Source organism: Anoplolepis gracilipes, chromosome 7 (genome assembly GCF_047496725.1).
Source record: "Anoplolepis gracilipes chromosome 7, ASM4749672v1, whole genome shotgun sequence".
In the NCBI taxonomy this organism is placed as follows: Eukaryota; Metazoa; Arthropoda; class Insecta; order Hymenoptera; family Formicidae; genus Anoplolepis; species Anoplolepis gracilipes.
Window position 1 is genome coordinate 3,035,989 of NC_132976.1, and position 19,536 is coordinate 3,055,524.

Here is a 19,536-nt window from a genome sequence, read left to right on the forward strand (position 1 = left end):
GAATTCATGAAATGAAAACTTTTATCAGAAAATACAATTAATTTAAGATTCTTAAATTGAAACAGAAAGAGTGTAAAAAATGCAGTATAAAAAATGCTTCAAATTTTTAATTGAGCAAGTTAATCTTTAAGCAAGATAGGAAATTCTATTTCAGGATAGATCGGAGATTATTATCTCATTTATACAGGCTCAGTTTTATTTTTATTAGTTTATTCACGGTCAAGTGGAGAGAAAAATCTTCGACTTCCTTCTTCCATTTCGGTGGCTGGTCGAACCGCAAATCGCGCACACGTGACTCAGGTATTCGGTTGAGATCTTGTCTTTTTTTTCTTGCGCTAAAAGAAGATGAAGAAGGACGTACACGTGGACCATGTATGACCGTAAGAAGCCACGTGGCCCTTGAATGGCGGCTCATTGGAAATGAAAGTAATGCGTTTCGAATACCAGCCGTATGGGTCTTTCGTCTCTCTTTCTCTCCCTCTCGCTTGTAATGGCGACTTGATTTGTCCTTAAACCATGTGCCGTGACATAAATGTCGAAAGATACGAGCGTCCTTGAACGATAAGCATGCATTTCTTCTGAAGTAGAAAGAGATTTCGATGCCGCGGTTTTTAACGTGTTCTGTTAATTTTTCCTTTTGAGTTTTCTAATGTAAATATGGAAGATTAAAAGAACATTAAAATATTTTCTTTACTTGGAAGTTTTGAATAAAAAGACCTGAAGATCAAGAAATTTTTATGATGATTTTTTTTAAATTAATATGACTTTATATATATATATATATACATATATGTATATGTGAATTTATAAATCTATTTTAATTTCTATATAACTATAAAAACTTATAGCATAGATAAAAAATGAGTTGAATTTATGAGGAAAAAATTAGTATTTAATATAATAAATAATAAATAATTAATAATTAATAAATGATATAAATAATACATATATTAATTTTTTATAAAATGGATTTTATAAAATGTATATATATATAAAAATGTTTATTTTTAATATGAGCTTTGAGTTATCTATTTTTAATGTCAAAGAATCAGTTAAATACGTACATTAAATTGTCAATTTAAAGATATTTTTATATAATAATTTTTTTTATTATATGAGTAGACACCTTATTATATCAGAAACTTTGACTTTATTGACTTGTTACATATTTGATTATTATTGCTATAATTTTCCAATTATCATCTTAATGTAAAAATAAAAAGAGAGAAAGGTGAACAATTAGTAGTAGAGAAATTGCAATAGAAGTTTGCAAGAATAAGGATAATAAATTCTTATTAAAATGTATAAGTCATATACATCAGTCTTATTAATTGTGTGATACATAAATTATTAAAATGTATATGCGATACAATTTTATTAAATGATGTGAGATCGATACATCATCGTATGGCAGTGTGCATATTAACATCGTTTGTATACTTTGCCTGGGATAACTGATAAATGATAGTACGTCCAGTTTCACTTTTCGTGCCGAGCCGCTAAACGGTGTTCAGAAATCTTTCCGCGCGCGCGTTGCTTGCGAAATTCTTCATTGTCCCGCGGTGGTGATGGTGAGGAAGGTGGCAGAGGAGGGGAGGAAACGAGGGACGTGTATGTGTGCCAAGAGGTTTTTCTCAGTCGTCGACCGCGATAGATACGGTCGGATTGTTCGTTTGACGGAGAAAAATTCTCACTCCCTCGCCAGGCGAAATCGACACTTTCAGACACATATCTTAAGACAAGTAGTAATTCCGTCCTTGAAAATGAGTTTATTCAAGCTTTCGTATACTTATTTAAATAAGTTAATCTAGGTATAAATATTAAATAAGTTATCCTTTGTTCTCTGTATTCTTTGGCCACTATTGTATTCTATAAAAAATAAATACTGTACGAATCAGAGACATTAAATTATATGATCAAATCTATATATTTAATTCTTAATTATTTAAATATTATTTTAATATTTAAATATTTTAATTCTTAATATAATGATATTTCAAGTAAAAAAGTTTAGTTTAGAGAAATTTATATTAAATAAATTATAAAATATATAGATAATATATTTTATTATTTATTTAATTTTAACTTCTCTAAACGAAACTTTTATTTCAAGTATCAGTTTTTATAATTTGTATAAACCAATTAATTTAAATATATATATTTAAGATGTTCAAAAATACATTTAAAATATGCGTATATATTCTATTTTAAATATTTTTGTAAATTTTACCTTTATAGTAATTTATAGTAATTTTGAATATTGATCTTTATCGTTTCTTCTGTACTTTCAGGACCAATTCGAGAATCTGTCCCTACACACGCAAAAAGGGATAGAGTTTCTCGAGAGATATGGCCACTTCATACGCGACCGTTGCGCAATTGAGTTCGAATATGCAGCAAAGCTCAGGTAAGAAATGCAATACTTTATTTAAGGATATGAAATAATTAAAGGATATAAAAGATTAGAAAATCAATAATAAAATCAATAGGCTCAAATAATAACTATTATGAACTAACTAAGTGAGAAAAAATGGCAAATAAGAACTAAGGCGCGATAATTAGAGCGCAAAATTTTAATATATTAAATAATATTCAATTTCATTCAAAACTTAATTATATAATTGAATTGATGTATATTTTTAAAATTGAATATTTTGTTAATATATTAAAAATTTGTGCTCTAATTATCTTGCCTCGGTTCTTATTTGCTACTTTTTTTCCACTTAATAAAGATTAGAAGATATTTGTGAAACAGCGAATATACTGTGCAAATATGAATACTTCATCTATGATAAAGATATTTTATGTTTAAGAATTATTATAGCTTCAATATGTACACATTTCTCTCTCAATTTTCTTTAAATATTTTTAATTTCAATTTTTTATCAGATTTAAATATCCTGCATCAAAATTGTTGAAAAATTAATTTTATATATTTTTATATATTTGAATTTTATATTTGCAGTTTCTCTTTATTACAAATAATACATATTAACTGTTATTCAATTTTTTTTATCTATTAAGAGGTCATGCTCAGTCAGGAAGCGGAAAAAAACGTGATCTTTTGGGGAATTTTTTTCTCAAAAACTGTAAGACTTGAAAAGTTTTTATATTTGAAGAGAGTACGTTTTTACAAATTTCATATAATTTTTTTATTAAAAAATATTAATAAATAAAAAAGATACAACAATTCTTTTGGAGATCCTTTTGAAAAACTTATTTTACTACTGTTGCTCGGATCTAGATCATCCGAAATAAAAAATTCGCAAAAATTTATTTAATATATTAAATTATCTAGTCCTCGCACAAACAGTTTTTCGAAATATTAATTTGAGACAAAATGTTGGATGTCTAAAGTTGAACTTTTGATTTTCGATGAAAAAATCGCTCGTTTTTCGTCAATTAAAAAAAAACTATACATCGAAAAAAAAATCCTTCATTCAAGGACTAGTTTTTTATATCTGAAATCAGCCTGTAAAATTTGAAATAAATTGATGCAGTAGTTTTCGAACTATCTTGGTCATCGATTTTAAAAATGCGGTTTTGAGAAAAACACGTTTAAAGTTTCAAAACAGATTTACACTTAAATAAAATATTCATTTTTTTAACTTACATAGAATCATTTCAGGCCCGTATAATAAATTTTCGGAAGAAGTTGTAGCCTCTAAAACATCAATTTGATGCTACCGACGAAGCATTCTTCTCTGTGTGCAGTTGCTGCACTATACTTTGAATGCTTGTAACTCTGTCAATTTTATTCGGATTAACTTGAAACTTACAGGGAATATTCTTCAGATGTTATACGTACAGAAAACGTCAGAAACCCAAAAATCGATTTTTTTTTTTCAAAATTCATGACTGAGCATGACCTCTTAATATATAAAATTTATATTTTATATTAAGAAAAAGACGAAAAGAAATTTAAAAAAAAAGCGAAACAAATGTTCTATTTCGAAAATAATTTGAAGATGAAAAGCTGTAACTCACAGCAGGTGCGCGTCTGATTATTTGACTTTATGCTTTCGTACACCTTGCACTTTGTTGTCACTCTGTCGTGTTCGTGCTTGTGCATACTGTTTCTTTTTCCGCGGTACCCTGACAAAGGGTGAGACATTCGAGGCGAACAATTTCAATGGGACATCCTGTATAACGAGCGTGTCTCACGCACCCCGTGGGTTCAGGGACAAGGCGTGATATATGTATAGCAAGTAATATTGTATTAAAGAGATCCCTTGTCCGTTCCGTGAATGCCGTCCACTGTTGTTGGCGCACTTTTGTTTATAGGGTGTCTCGAAATCCATTTCATTCCGGATTCTTAATTACTCCATTTTGCATTGCGCCTAATTATTTCGTCGTAGCTTCCTCAGTATTAATTGTCTAATGTAGATTGCGCGAAATAAAATGCGTGCCATATCGTTAATAAAATTCCACACTTTATAATTAAAAATTCGCACAGAAAGATATAATTAGTACAAAATTGTATAAATTTTCTCGAGGAGAAGGAATTATTTTTCTATTTACCTTTTCTTTTTTTGAATGCAATTTAACTAATCATGATTGCATACACTCTATGTAATTGAAATTTAAAAACTATTAACTCTACATTGCGTGACTCGAGGTATGAGTTTTTTCTTTTAAGGAACGATTTTTTTTAAAAGAAAATAATGATATATTAGAATATAATTATTATTGTCACGTATATATGTAATAGAATAATTATATTAATTATAGGTCGTATAAATCGCAGTTAAATAAATTTGTATGTTTGAGGAGCAAATATAATATGTATGATTACTCTTCAGAATCGATAAAAAAATTGATTCTTAAAATACTTGTTAATCGGAACGAGACTCACCGCTGTATATGAATCAACTCTTAATACGCTGCAATTTTCACATCTTAAGTCGTCTTTCAATTCACTTTTGTGTAAAATCGCGCGGTCAGCAGACGGAGATTCTAGGACGGTTCTGAGAAAATTGCCCTCAACTCAGTGTAACACTCGAAAAATTACTCGGTCGTCAAATAATTGGAAAATTATCCTACACGTAACGTAATGTCCGTAACCAGGTACTTGTAAAATACTCGAAAAAAGAAACACGTATAATTACACTCCATGGAAAACCTGGAATTCTCAGAAGAATTTTTTGTACCTGCAGAAATCAGGGAATTTTCATGGAATTTTATTGGGACTCAGGAAATTGTTTTACAAAATTCTCTCTTTGATAATTTTGCTCTAATACTGTAGGTTATAAATATGTATCTGTCTCTATTTATATTCAATGTCTTAACAAAATATTGAATATGCAGTATATATTCTTTAATTTTTAGTAAAACATGAAAATGTTACAGCAGTTCAACATTTTTATTTTAATGAAACCTATTCAGTTTTTTTTTTTCAATACTTTGTAAATCTAGCACTTGAAATTTAAATGACTTCTTTTGTATAAGCGAAAAAACATTGGAAAACGTATACAATAAAAAAATTAATTTTAGAAAATTGCACCAAAAGATCTTTAAAATATTCTCTTTATTTATTCGCTTTTGTTTTGGAATTTTGAATGAAAACCTGGAAATTATCAAGAAATTTTTTTATAAGATTTTTGAGCAGATACTCTGTAATATTTTAAGAAATTTATTGAAAAATATTTTTAGACGTTCATCTTCGATAACGCTCGAAAAATTATCTTGGTATTTGGTAAAGTCTGTAAAATGACACGAGTATCTGGACAATAGTCGGGGAAATTCATTCGAATTGTTTTTTAAAATATTTATTAATTTATAATATTAATATTAAAAAACCATTTTCAATTAACATAAAAAATATAGCAAAATATAAGAAATATTAAATAATTTTTTAATTAATAATATAATTATATATAAGTGCATCACGAATTACTCTAAAACAATTTTATTTGCGAAGAGATAAATCATTCATAATCTCTTCTTCGCTTTTTTTTTTCTTTTTTTTTCTGGAAATATTCTTCAGCGCAGCTTTGCTCTATCAAGGCCGCGAGAGATTCATCTCGATAGCGTATTTATAGTCCGACGTGGTGCATTGTAAAAATTAAAACGGCACGCCCCCGGACCCGGTTAATTCGCACCGCAATCGAAAATAATCCCGCTCTCTCACAATCTGATATTTCCTTGATTATTGTGACGCGCAAACACAATTCGTGATTTAACTCGTTGATGCACTTCGATGGGTCGGAACGATCTCTTGAATTCCTGAATACACATAACAGAACAGTTTTCCCCGTAGAAGAAATCAAGCGTGTGAAGACTGTAAAATTGACATTTGTTTCTTCAAAAACGTATTATTATATTTTATTATAATTATGTTATATTAAGAGTTGTTTTTGTAATCTGATTAAAAAATTCGCAATATTTGCAGAATATTCTTATCGTAATATGTAATTCTAAAAATACTAATTATAAGTTATTATTTTTTAAACAAAAATTATAAATCTAAGTTACATATAAAACTTGTAGATAAGATAAATTATATATAGAAACTTGTAGATAAGATAATGTATATGAGATTTAAATAATATTTTTTAGTTATAAATATAATATTTTTAATTATAAATATATTTTTAATAATAAATAATATTTACATAATATTTTTAGCTATATTTTTTAATTATGATATTATATTTGTTGATACATGAAAAAGTAAATTTTTTTTAGATCGCATTAAAAATTATCAGTGGCTGAATATCTTTTTTTTTTTCAATACAAAATTACTTCCAAATAAAAAGAATTACAAACGAGAAACTTTAACCGAGTGGTATAGAAATCGCTTCCGGTCGATTCATTTCCGAGTTCCTATCAATTGTATGAAACTTCCCGCGATATCATTCCCTTCTCCGTGAGAGGAACAACAATAATCTCGTTTCTCTTTTTTTTTCTTATTGCAGACGTCTCGTGAAGAGCTATCAACCGAAGAAGAAGGAGGAAGAAGATTATCAGTAAGTATATGAAGCTATTGTACATACTCTCTCTTTTCTCTCTTCTCGAGTTACTGGCGATCTCGGATGGATTCATTGAGTATATGTGTACAAAACATCAAAGAGTAACAAACATATATGTATATAGATTATTTAGTCCGGCTGTAATTTATTCATCAGCCGTGGGCGATTTGAATATATATTTATTACTCTTTGATATATATATATGTATATGTATATGTAGACTTGAACTCTTATCTAAGATAGAAAACTTCGTAGGTGATGGGCGGAAATTGATACATACTCTCTATGACATATAAAAAAGTAATATCTTTTGCCAATTGACTTGTTCAAAACACACGCAATGTATCGGATGATTTATTTGTCAATTACGCCTGCAACGATTTATTAATTTTTTTCTATAATCTATAACGTTAGGTAGATTCAAATAATATTTTTAATTATAAATAATATTAAAATAATATTTTAGTATTTATATTATTTTTTAGTTATGATACATTTATCGATGAGAAAGTAAATATTTTTAGATCGCATTAAAAATTATCAATATTTTCTTCAAGACTTGTGTCATAATCCAAATAAAAACAAATTATTTCTACACGAAACTTTTGTGGATTTTTAATTTCATGAGTTCCGCGGAAGCGTAATTAATTTTCTGATTGGACGCAGCACGCGAATAATTAAACGCGCATAGGAATGTGTTTAAGTCAAGGTTAAAATAAGAGAGGAATTAAAGCAGAATCGAGGGATTAAATTAAAACGAATTTTTGTTGCGCAAAATTTTTTTCCCTTCTGCCAATGCGTTCCGCGAATGCCCTGATAAAAGGCACGAGCAGCTTGATTACCTCGCGACGTGGGTGAGATACTTTATAAGTTCAATAACTTTATAAGAGAGATCTCCTCCACCCAAGTCATAATCAGGGTGTGGGTAGAGACTTAGGCCTTCTGTGAAATCAAAATCAGCGTTGGCAAAACGCCTCGAGAAAATTATTCTTTCTCTATGCGCAACGATTATGCCCAATTAACGAAGAAGCACAATTATGTTAAACTGGCCAATGTTATCTATTCAGTTTATCTATAATTAAGGCAGTCATTTGCGTGCATATACATGAAATGCAAATTGCGTAGAATAGCTAAATGAACATGACAGTTAAGCGATAATGGAAAATTTAGTGATTAAAAAGTGACAGAAAACAAACTGAACAAATAAAATTTAGGAAAATAAGAAACCAACGTGTCCAGAATTAAAAAAGGGAGCTAGAGATTTGAATAGAAATAATTTTAAAAAATTCAATGAAAAAGTTAGAATAAAAAATGTAGATAGATGTATATGAAATCAGAAACAAAGAACGGAACATGTGTTTCCTCAGATACAGTCCTTGTCGGGCGTTCAAGATGGAGCTGAACGAGGTGAACGACCAAGCCGGCCAACGGGAGGTGATCGCGGAGAATCTCCAGGGTAACGTTCTGCGGGAGCTCAATCTTTTAGTGAAGGATTTCAAGGAAGACCGCAAGAAACACCTACAGGAAGGCGCGCGACTGATGGCCACCCTGGCCGGTCAAATCGGGAATCTGGAGCGGGCGAGGAAGGCCTACGAGAAGGCCTTCCGCGAGGCGGAGCGAGCTGTGGAAAATTATCAGCGAGCGGACGCGGATCTCAACCTCTCAAGAGCAGAGGTACGTGATAAGTTTCACGATGAAGGCCCTTTTCACCCAGCTTTTTCTCGTAATAAACTTCACCTCTGGTGGAGAGTTCCAACTTCGATCAGATACGGTGTGATTGAAAAGAAGAGTTAATAATAATTTTGATAGCGAGAGAATATAAATATATGTATATAAAATCTCAAGTCGTTTTTTTTTTAAACGAGATTAATAAATAAATAGATTAAAATGTGTTATAATGAATTACAATTTAAAATAATAAAAAATAAAATTTTTTTAATATTTAACAATTGCGAGGAGGATTTTTTTTTTACGCTCGATAATGATCGATTCTCTTGCAATGATGATCAGGTCGAGAAACAGAGGATGAATATGACCATGAAGACCCAGCAGAGCGAGGAGGCGAAAACGGAGTACGCGAATCAGCTGCAAAAAACGAATGACATGCAGACGCAACACTACCACACGGCGATGCCGGAAGTGTTTCAACATCTTCAGGTACTGTTTTGTCATAACTGTACGCAATTGCGTCCGCGCTTTTTACTACGCTTTATCATACGCTTTTTTGTCCGTATTTTACACAATATTAATTATTTAAAAAGATATTTATTATTTTTTATTATATAAATAAAAGGAATATTTCAAGAGCACTATTTATTATATAGTTAAAAAAAACATGAAAAAATATATATTTGACAAGCTTAAAAATTGTGAGAATTATTCAGAATTATTTTTGACGTCTTCTCTCGAGAGTGTTAATCATTCACGAGGCTGGAATCAATTTTTCAATTAAATAGATTTTTATTTTAAAATATTCTTAGTTTTTCGATGTACTTTATTTTTTACACAATATTAATTATTTAAAAAGACTTAAAATATCTTCATTTTTTATCATATAAGAGAAATGTTTCAACAACACTATTTATTACGTGTATATAGTCAAAGAACGCTTTGGAAAAGTATATATTTGACAAGTTTGAAAATTGTAGATTTTCCTATTATGGGACATCATTAATTTTTTAAATTATGAATTATTTATTCAGATGATAAGCAATTGATGTTCTCAAGAATGCTAATCAATTCCAAGACTTCAAAACTTTCCCGATTAAAAATTTAAATAGATTTTTACTTCAAAACATTTTTAATTTTTGGATGTACGGTTTAGTTACAAATTTATTAATTTATAATAAATAAATAAATAAATGTTTTCCATCAAAAAGAGAAATTATCTGCCTCTCAGCCAATGTTCTAGTTCTAGTCTTTATTGATCCTCGTATTTCTCGCAGTTGATTCTCTCGCCCTATATACAACATCGCATTTTTGCCGCAGGAGCTGGACGAGAAGAGGATAAAAAATATGCGGAACTACATGATGAAGTCGGTGGAAATCGAGCGGGCGGTAGCGCCAATAATCGCCCAGTGCCTGGACGGCATCGAGAAGGCGGCGAATGAGATCAACGAGAAGGAGGACACGATGCTGGTGATCGAACGTTACAAGAGCGGCTTTCAGCCGCCCGGGGATTTTCCCTTCGAGGATCTATCGGTCGCTAAGAATTACGATAGCAACAGCCAATTGGCCCAGCCAGTCATGCAGCCGATTCATAATCATCTTACGGTCAAGGGCACCGTTTCCGGCGGCAAGATCAAGAAGAGAGTCGGTCTCTTTGGGATCTTCAGTAGCAATAAGGTAGATATCCCTCCATGCTCCTTTCTGGTGGTTGTTGATGCAGCGTTCTCGTGACGTAGGACGTCCTGAAAAAGATGGAAAAAATATAGTGAGACAGGCTGGAATGTTCTTGAATTTATTGAAATGTTAATGAAAGATAATTAATGGCGATGATAAGCAATTATCTCGCGGGCTCTTTAGTAAAACACGATTCGTCTAATTTTTTTATTAAATGCAAGGTAATATATACACACGACATGATCTTTAATCATTTGAATTATAAATCTCGATTATGATAAACATACTTTTTCAAATATCCTATGCGCATATTATTTTTTAGTTCTAAGATCGTGGAGTCTGCGCGATTGCACAACCATTTTTTTTTTTCATAGATTATTTAGTGAATTTTTCTAGTATCCTGAGAAATAATTATGATTATTTTAATAATTCTGGAAGCCTATAGACTTGCACGACTCCAAAGAAGAGTTAATATAATCAAAACCTATTCATTGCATTCGTGAAAAGGAAAGGATAAACAGGGAATATTGCAGAATATTTTTTATAGCATGCACAAAAATTCTTTCAAGTCCGTCGTATCTTTTCTATTATTTGATTTCATCTATTTATTTATGTATATACATATACACTAGTGCACCTCTCTTTATTCGCCGACAGGCCTGCAACTTATTTTACGCACTCAAATTTCTATTGCGCATGTATATTAGATATAGATCTCGCATTCTTCCGATCAACTATAGTAACGTTATTTACGAGCGACTTTTCAGATATACGTTTTGCTCACTGTTATGTATGATTTATGATTACTCTTGAAGCGATTTTTAAATTACCGTTTAAAGCGGTTTCGCCTTTGTACCTTCTGAGCGCTTTACGATATAATAGAATTCTTTTCGTCGAAAATTCCTATATCTAATAATATAAGCTTGTTGATAAAGCGATTTTGCAAACAAGCTCTTAGTCACACAGTTAAGACTCAATCAAGGTGAAAAAAACGCCTGTGTTCACTTTCTGATAATATAAAAAAGGAAAAAAAATAATATAATTATTATATGATTTCTTATAAATAGTTGTATTGATTTTATAATTCTGAGAATCACAAAATATTTTTCGAATTTTAATATATACACAAATTTAAAATATATATTTAATAGATATATAAATAAAAAAATAATGGTTTTAGATTTTTAATAAATTCTACGGCAAAAATTACGATGAATTGAATTTAATTGTATCTTTCCTTATTTTTGTTACTTTTGGAATCAATCTCTCGCTCGACTTCTCATAGCGAAAAACGCGTAATTTATTTTTCTTGTATACTTTCTATTAATTTGGTGGATGGTTCAATCTACCCGTGGTCTTCTTGTTTCCAATCATCACGGGCTATGAATTGGGATATTATCACATTTAGTAAGTACTCCGTAGATCGCTTGTTCGCTCGTAATTATGTATATAATATCGATTACTTACCTGCCTTTCTCTCTCTCTCTCTCTCTCTTGAAGATAAATTATATGCGACATTAAAGTGTCTTGTGAAAAAGAGCGTGAACTCAGCGGTATTGCATTAATCCTAATCAGTATAAGGCTATAATTGATTAACACTTACCAAATATTAGGATTGTAATTAAATTTTTATTATGTAACTAAATTAAATTACATTTGACGTAAAATAGAAAATTTAACCTGTAGAATTTAATATGAAAATAATTTCTAAATTTTTTTCTATTTTTCTCTATATTTTTAAGGAATTGTAAATCTTATGATTTATTAATAGAATAATTTGTAATGCGTTTGAATTAAATCTTAATTTGTGAAAGAGCGAGAAAGAATAATTTTTAATTGTAAATTTTAAATTAATATCATATTAAAATAAAATTATTAAATATACTGAATTATATTAAAATAAAGTTATAAATATATACATCTACAGCTTCAGAAACTTACAATTAGATTTGTTGTTAAATGCGAGATGATAATATAAAATGCGTTTTTCTCTCTCTCTCAGCTCCTTTTATACATTCTGACGTAAGTGAAAAATCTTATACTGTTTATATGTTTAATGTTTCTCAAATGACGTTCTCTGAGCTCACGCTCTTGCTACTGCTGAAAGTGCGTTCTGACTCATTCGCTGAATGATACGCTTTTGGGATTTGTTTCATGCGTACAGCAGAAGTTGATCGAGGTGTGCATAGCTTTAAAGGTCTGTTCTTCTTTATTCAATGGCCAAGTCATTTTCCGATTAATCCTTTTGGTGCTTTGCTGAACGCTTACAAGTGCTCAACTTGCTCGTCTTCTTTGTCCTTTATATACAGTAATAAATAGATGACACACACAGAGTGTGATCGCTTTATAAGAGTAGAATTAGTATTAATCAATCGTTAATTTAATTATATTTTGTACAAAATTAAATTAAAAAATCTACAGATTAATCAAGCAAATTATAATTAATAGAAAGGTTTGCAATATTGAAGAGGTTTGAAAATCTCGTAGAATCAAGAGCTTTTTTTTATGAATCGGCGAAATTATCTCGAGAAAACTTTAAAGTTACAATTAAATTAAATTTTAATTATTTACTAATTGCGTTGAAATCTTTTAGGCACCAAAAGGGTTAGCTGCTATTTTCCATTTTAAAAATTATTTGTTTCCGTTATAGCAGAGAATACATTTTATCCACGATTGCTTAGAACAAATATTGAATATCTGCAGTTATTATTCAATCGTATAAATTTGTATACGCTAGCTTTCACTAACCAGATCGTAGATCTTTAATGAAACGCGTTGCTCCTGCAACAAAATGTGTTCCCAAGCTTTCTTATCTTTTCTTCTGTTACCTTCTTGAGACCCATGCCTCGTTATAATTAAGTATAATATTACAAATAATAAATGTTATTATAAATGCTGTGTATAATTTGACAAATTTACACAAGTTAAAATTAAGTAAATTATTAAAATGAATTTTAAAATCATGTCTTCGATCAAATCACTGATTTTTCCAAATGTTATATTAATTAATATGACACTTTGACAATTAAGGTGTCATGCTCAGTCAGGAATTTTGAAAAAATCGATTTCCGGGTTTTTCTGTAAGTATAATATCTGGAGAATATTCCCTGTAAGTTTCAAGTTAATCCGAATAAAATTGACGGAGTTATAAGCATTCAAAGTATGAGCAAGTATAGTGCAGTAACTGCACGCAGGAAAGAGTGCTTTGTCGATAGTATCAAATTGATGTTTTAGAGGCTACAATTTCTTCCGAAAATTTATTATACGGGCCTGAAATGATTCTATGTAAGTTAAAAAAATGAATATTTTATTTAAGTGTAAATCTGTTTTGAAACTTAAACGTGTTTTTCTCAAAACCGCATTTTTAAAATCGATGACGAAGGTAGTTCAAAAACTATTGCAATTTATTTCAAATTTTACCTAAATCACGTTTTTTTTTTTTTTTTTTTTTTCGGTTTCCTGACTGAGCATGACCCCTTAATTTGATAATATTATAAAGAATTTGACTGCGGGTCTCAGGAAGTTACACATAGTTAAGTAACTCTTTCTTCGGAGGAATCGATACTTATTGTAAGAAATTTCAGAATAATGTGCCTGGCTACGGTGATGGCGCGAAGGAGGACTGCAGCGATCTGCCGCCGAATCAGCGGAAGAAGCGACTGCAGCAACGACTGGACGAGATCCAGGCAAAGATCCAGCAGGAGACGGCGGCGAGGGACGGCCTGATGAAGATGAAGGGCGTATACGAGCAGAATCCCGCCCTCGGGGATCCGATGAGTATAGAGGGACAATTGAACCAGTCCAGCAATAAGCTAGACAAACTCGGAGCTGAATTGGCAAAGTTTCAAGGCTACCTCGAGGAAGCGATGCGCGCCGGCGTCAGTTTGTCTAGGTAAAGATAAAGCTTTCCTGAAACTGCGAAACAATATTTTATCACAGTCGAAGAATCGTCGAAGAACTGAAGAAGTTAAAAACTATTTGGCATTTATTTTCAGCCCAAGTCAGGCACCGCGAAAAACTGCTACCAATGGCTCGGCGACGAGGCCGTTGAGTTCACGAAGAGGTTCACATTCGGGCGGCGAAGAGAGCCTTTCGAGGTCGGCTTCCGACTCGAGTGTCTGTAACGCGAACGCAAATCAACCGGCCAACAAGAAGAGCGCACCAGGCACACCACAACCGACTCATGGGTAAGCCATCTTGGTGATACGGGATAGAATCATCAGCACAATTCTGAAAATTTTCACAAATTTTTCAATTCATTAATTAATGTTCCATCATCTCGTTTTTGTATCACAAATATCTGATGTTTTATCATTAATTACTATTGTATACATACACACATACACGCACATTATATATTCTAGTTATTATTATTTTATAAAATAATTATTTTTATAACTCGCGTCTATAAATCTACATTCAGAAATATCCCAATATCTTCAGTTAGTTTTTATTTAATCGCTCTTATCTTATCGGAATTAATGAACATAAATAACAGAGATAAAACAAAGGTGTTACATACAATATGAGTCACCTTCGTTTTACTTATATCAAATAAGGAGTTTTATCACACAATCACTCGTTTATTGAAATCGCGATCTAGTCGTGTTTTTTTCCCTGTGAAAACGTTTAGTTCGAGTAGATTAGACACTTCATATTAGACGAATAGCCACGGTTTTCGCTTTACGGTACTGATGCACAGTTCCACGAACAGCCCGGAATCTGGTCTCGGCGAATCGAGAACGTCGCTACCCGGCAGCGGTTGCGAGGAATATTATCACGACGAGGTGGATGCTCAACCACCCCTGGGAACATGTCGGGCGCTCTATCCTTTCGACGGTAAGATCTATAAACTATATCTTCTATGATTAAATATTAACATTATTTATCTTTTTTTTCTATAATTCTATATAACAGGGTGTCTTCTCCCTTGAAAAACATGGAATATCTTAACATGGAATTCTCAGGGATTTATTTTGTACCTAGAAAAATCAAGAAATTCTCACGAATTTTATATAATATTCTCTATAAAATAATTATAAAATGCAAATTATCAAGTGTTTAAAATATATTATAAATATATATCTGTCTCTACTTATCAGAATATTGAATATACAGTACATGTTTGTTATTATAATTTTTTCATTAAAGAATTAGAAATTAATTAGAATTTTATACAAAAATATCTGGAAGATTAGGGATTCTTTTTTTTTTTTTTTAATAAGATTTGAACATTAAACATCCTGATTATAAAAATAGAATTAAGAGTGTGTAAATAAAAAAATTTTAAATAATAGTTACTTTATTAATTCTTAATTGTTAACTAATATGTATTTGAATTATTATTTACAGCGACCAGTGAGGGTTCCATACCGATGTACGACGGTGAGGAGCTGTATATGATCGAGTTGGATCAGGGAGACGGATGGACTAGAGTGCGACGCATTTCGCAGCCGATCGAGGGCTTCGTGCCGACTTCGTACATAGAGTGTCATCTGTACAACACTTAGCCACTTCTCCTAAGTTGTTAGAGGAATTACGTAACGCGAAACGAAGGAGATTATTAAAATGCGCGTTCACTCCAACGTTGTCGAAGACTCGAGGGTTGTGGTTGGTCAAATTGGCACGAGATATGTCAGGCCTAATCGATAGATGTACGATACAAAAAAAAAAAAAAAAGGAAAGATCGAAGGATCCTTAAATTTGAGAGAAAAGACGTATTCAAGAACTTGGAAATTTTTTTGGAATTGAATTGGGTGATAAAAGATCGTGGATTTATCAACAAGTATGTCAATGAGAAAGATATTGCAGCAATAGAACCCCAAGGATCCACTGAATCGAATTAATCACGTGCCAATATTCTCGACGGAATTAACGACCATTGATGAATGTTACGAATTATATCTCTTCAACACATCTTTCTTTCGAGGATTCCTGTTCGATCGCTCGATCGGGGAGGAATGAAAAAAAAAACGATATGATGCGAACAAATACACCCTGCTTTGTGATCAATCAATCTAAGCGCAGTAACGTTAGAATCGAACTCATTCTCCGGGCTTTATATATAGGTCCTTAAGAAAAAATTTCACCCTTATCCGGATTTATTTAGGGTGCCGCGGCCCTTTCTTATGTGTACGAAGCTATTAATAGTGTAGTTTGTTAAATAATAATTATACTGTAGGGATTATTTGTTGAATGTAGGTATTATTGATAGCGAATGTATTATTTAAAGTTACTCGAATATATTCTCGTTCTAATCTCGTGCGACTTTGTATAAGAAATCGCGGCGGCTCTTCTGTTTTTCCCGAGCTTGAAAATTTATAAGTTGATATTAATGGCTGTAACTATTAATTATTGACTATAAATGCTTAAGTATTCGCGCGTCTTCGTGAATACGTCTATGTATTATTATTTATCGCGGGGAAAAATAGCTGTATGCGCGAAGGGCTCGCATTTTTTTTTTTTTTTTTTTTTTTTTTTTTACGCTCGGTTTAGACTTGTCGACGTTATTAATTAACGATGATTATTATTATTATATTAATCTCGAAAATTTTTATTTAGGAATACGTTGTATCTCTCGCAGACTGTGTAGTACGTTTTTTTACTGTGTAAATAATACTTTTTTTATTATTTTAAAATAATAGTCTTGTACGAAGGGCTTGCGGTGGCCTCAAAGTCAGTTTACGGCAGGAAACGGAATCCAGGTAAGGGTCGAATTTATATATCTGTATGATAGCGTTATGTTCAATCATATATAAATTCAGGTATACACAATTGTGAGACTTTTTAATCCTTGAGCAGATGCACGAATGGAAATAAGAGAGAGAGAGAGAGAGAGAGAAAGAGGGTAGAACAATTTAATTGTTAGATTATTTTATATTTAAAATTACAAATGAATCGACCGAGTGACGAAAATTACATAGTGCAATATTCTGATTAGAAACTTTAAAAGACGACTTCTTTATCCCGAATGAACACTTATGAGTTTTTAGATATCTTCGCTTCAGTCAATGCAGCTGCTTGAAGATAAATCGCCGAGTCTCTTTAGGTGAAGACACTCTACTTCAATGTCAATAAAGGATGAATGGTCCTTGATGCGAGATGCGGTGTTCCCTTTTCATGTAGCTATGCACAAGCGAAACATTTTAACACACCCTCGTTAAAGAAAGTAACCGTCTTAGTAATAATAATAATTATTATTGCGCGCCTCGCCTACTCGTCACTCGTAAGTTAATCATGACTGTAATTGTAACCGTTTGCTGCACCGAGAGAGAGAGAGAGAGAGAGAGGGAGAGAAAGAGAAGTGTTTCATCGTAAGAGATAACCGACTGTTTCACGACTCACTGTCACGTTGAAGGAACGCGAGACTAAATAAAGTGTTTCATCGTAACCGTGCGAGCTAAGCAAAACTGAAGAAACCTACTTGTGATCAAAATTTCCAAGATTTACGAAAGAAATGTTTGACATCAGGAATTTAAGAATCGAAAAAATAACAGAAGCCAACATTCTTATAATAAATGAAATTCCTTATGAAATAAATCAATTTATATAATCGCAATGTTTCCACACATATATATTTCTAATCTTGAAATCGAAGATTTTTGAAAGACTTAACTACGGGTTTAACATGAATTTATGGCTAAGAATCTATAACTTATAAAATTTCTGTAAAAAGATGTCTAAAATTTATAAATATGCCAAAATTTACGAAATTGAAATTTTCCAAAGAGTTTTTTTTAGGGATTCTCCTGACAAGATTTGTCAATTCATAAATCTTTGAATTCAAACATCTGCGGACGAAAAGATTGACTTATTTAAGAGCTTGATTATAAACACGATTAAAATCAAAGACATTTGAGACGTAATTTAGCGAAAAGTGGGTCGTTCCAGTAAATTGATAACATATATATATATATATATATATATACCGCGTTTAAAGAGTTGCCTGAATGTGAATTTATATAGTTAGCGATAGATTTATGTAAATATCGCCGGGGATACATGGGAGCGCGAGAGCGAGACGTGTGCCAGAATCGACATTAAAGGGAAGGACAAGGGGGAGGGGGGAGGGGCTCCGTTTTCGTCGCGGACAAAGATTGATTTTTAAGACTCCAGGTATACACTGCAGCTGATTGGTATACATTGTTATATTAAATTTAAAAAAAAAATATCGGAATGCAAAAACCATAACGACAAATTGACACAATTCCATGTATTTTGGATTATCGAAGGATATAATATTATTCACGTCTACTTGTCGTTCTTCTTATTGTTATTACGACACGTTTTTAACTACCAGATACTGCCAAGTAGAACAGAGTATCTGTAAAATAAGAGCCTTGAGATTTACATATCCTGGAGAAAAAAGTCCGCGATCGCGAGAACCTGTTGTCCTAATTTTGCGAAATCCGGGAATATCGTATAGCCGTATTTTCTCGCGCATTTTGAATGTATATGTATATATTATATATATATAAATTATATATTCAATCGTCTCAGAGGAAAAAGGCATAGCTTCATTATAACCAGATATATGCGAGTACGTATAAATATGATAGTCCACCTGGATCATCTCGTGCATTTCTACTCCGTTCTTTTTATCGCGGTTCATTAATGGCGAAAATAAGGGAACTGTGCGTGAGCGATGATTATGTTAAGACGAAATAACGGGTCCGTTTGTGCGCCTCGACGTTTAACTTCGTGTTCGTTCTATGTATATTTTGTGATTTTTTTTTCTATACGCGAACAAGTATTGTAGATAATTCTGCGACTCATTATATTTTATTATTATTTTTATTATTATTACTATTATTATCATCACATTATTATTATTACTATTGAAAAAATACAGGTACTAAACCAATATATCTGTTTCAGAGACGTGTTAATATGGCTAATATTTGCGCCTTTTGCATCCACAATCCTTTCTTAAGGCTTTATTAATTTTTTTTTCTTGTAGAAAATGTATGCTTAAAACGCTCGATTTATTTTATTTTGAAGAAAGAGAGAGAGAGAGAGAGAGAGAGAGAGTAAGAGAGAGAATTACATATTTTATTTCGTAAATAGATTTTATTATTACGTAAAAATAAGAAATGATAATTATTAAACTACGAATATAATATTTCTATTTGTACGAAAATACATTGATATTTTTGTACATTTTATAATTACAACAATATAATTAAAGATGGATATATATTTTTGTTTAGCAAATATAATTTCA

The 19,536-nt window shown here is 31.4% G+C and overlaps 1 protein-coding gene across 7 annotated transcripts in view; it reads left to right on the plus strand.

The window, feature by feature from the left end:
• The window catches only part of Cip4 (formin-binding protein 1-like Cip4), a 37,202-nt gene extending 20,066 nt beyond the window's left edge, over positions 1-17,136 (plus strand). For 3 of the 7 annotated variants that reach the window (XM_072897106.1, XM_072897101.1, XM_072897099.1), the window contains exons 2-11: positions 2,292-2,407; positions 6,918-6,968; positions 8,339-8,645; positions 8,982-9,128; positions 9,960-10,316; positions 12,478-12,510; positions 13,898-14,205; positions 14,309-14,500; positions 15,016-15,152; positions 15,666-17,136. In XM_072897106.1, the coding sequence (XP_072753207.1) occupies positions 2,292-2,407; positions 6,918-6,968; positions 8,339-8,645; positions 8,982-9,128; positions 9,960-10,316; positions 12,478-12,510; positions 13,898-14,205; positions 14,309-14,500; positions 15,016-15,152; positions 15,666-15,823 (1,806 nt within the window). In that variant the 3' untranslated portion in view covers positions 15,824-17,136. The remainder of the gene's footprint in view (positions 1-2,291; positions 2,408-6,917; positions 6,969-8,338; positions 8,646-8,981; positions 9,129-9,959; positions 10,317-12,477; positions 12,511-13,897; positions 14,206-14,308; positions 14,501-15,015; positions 15,153-15,665) is intronic. The other 4 variants (XM_072897102.1, XM_072897100.1, XM_072897104.1 and 1 more) reach the window with 4 other exon arrangements.
• Positions 17,137-19,536: the final 2,400 nt, after the last annotated feature.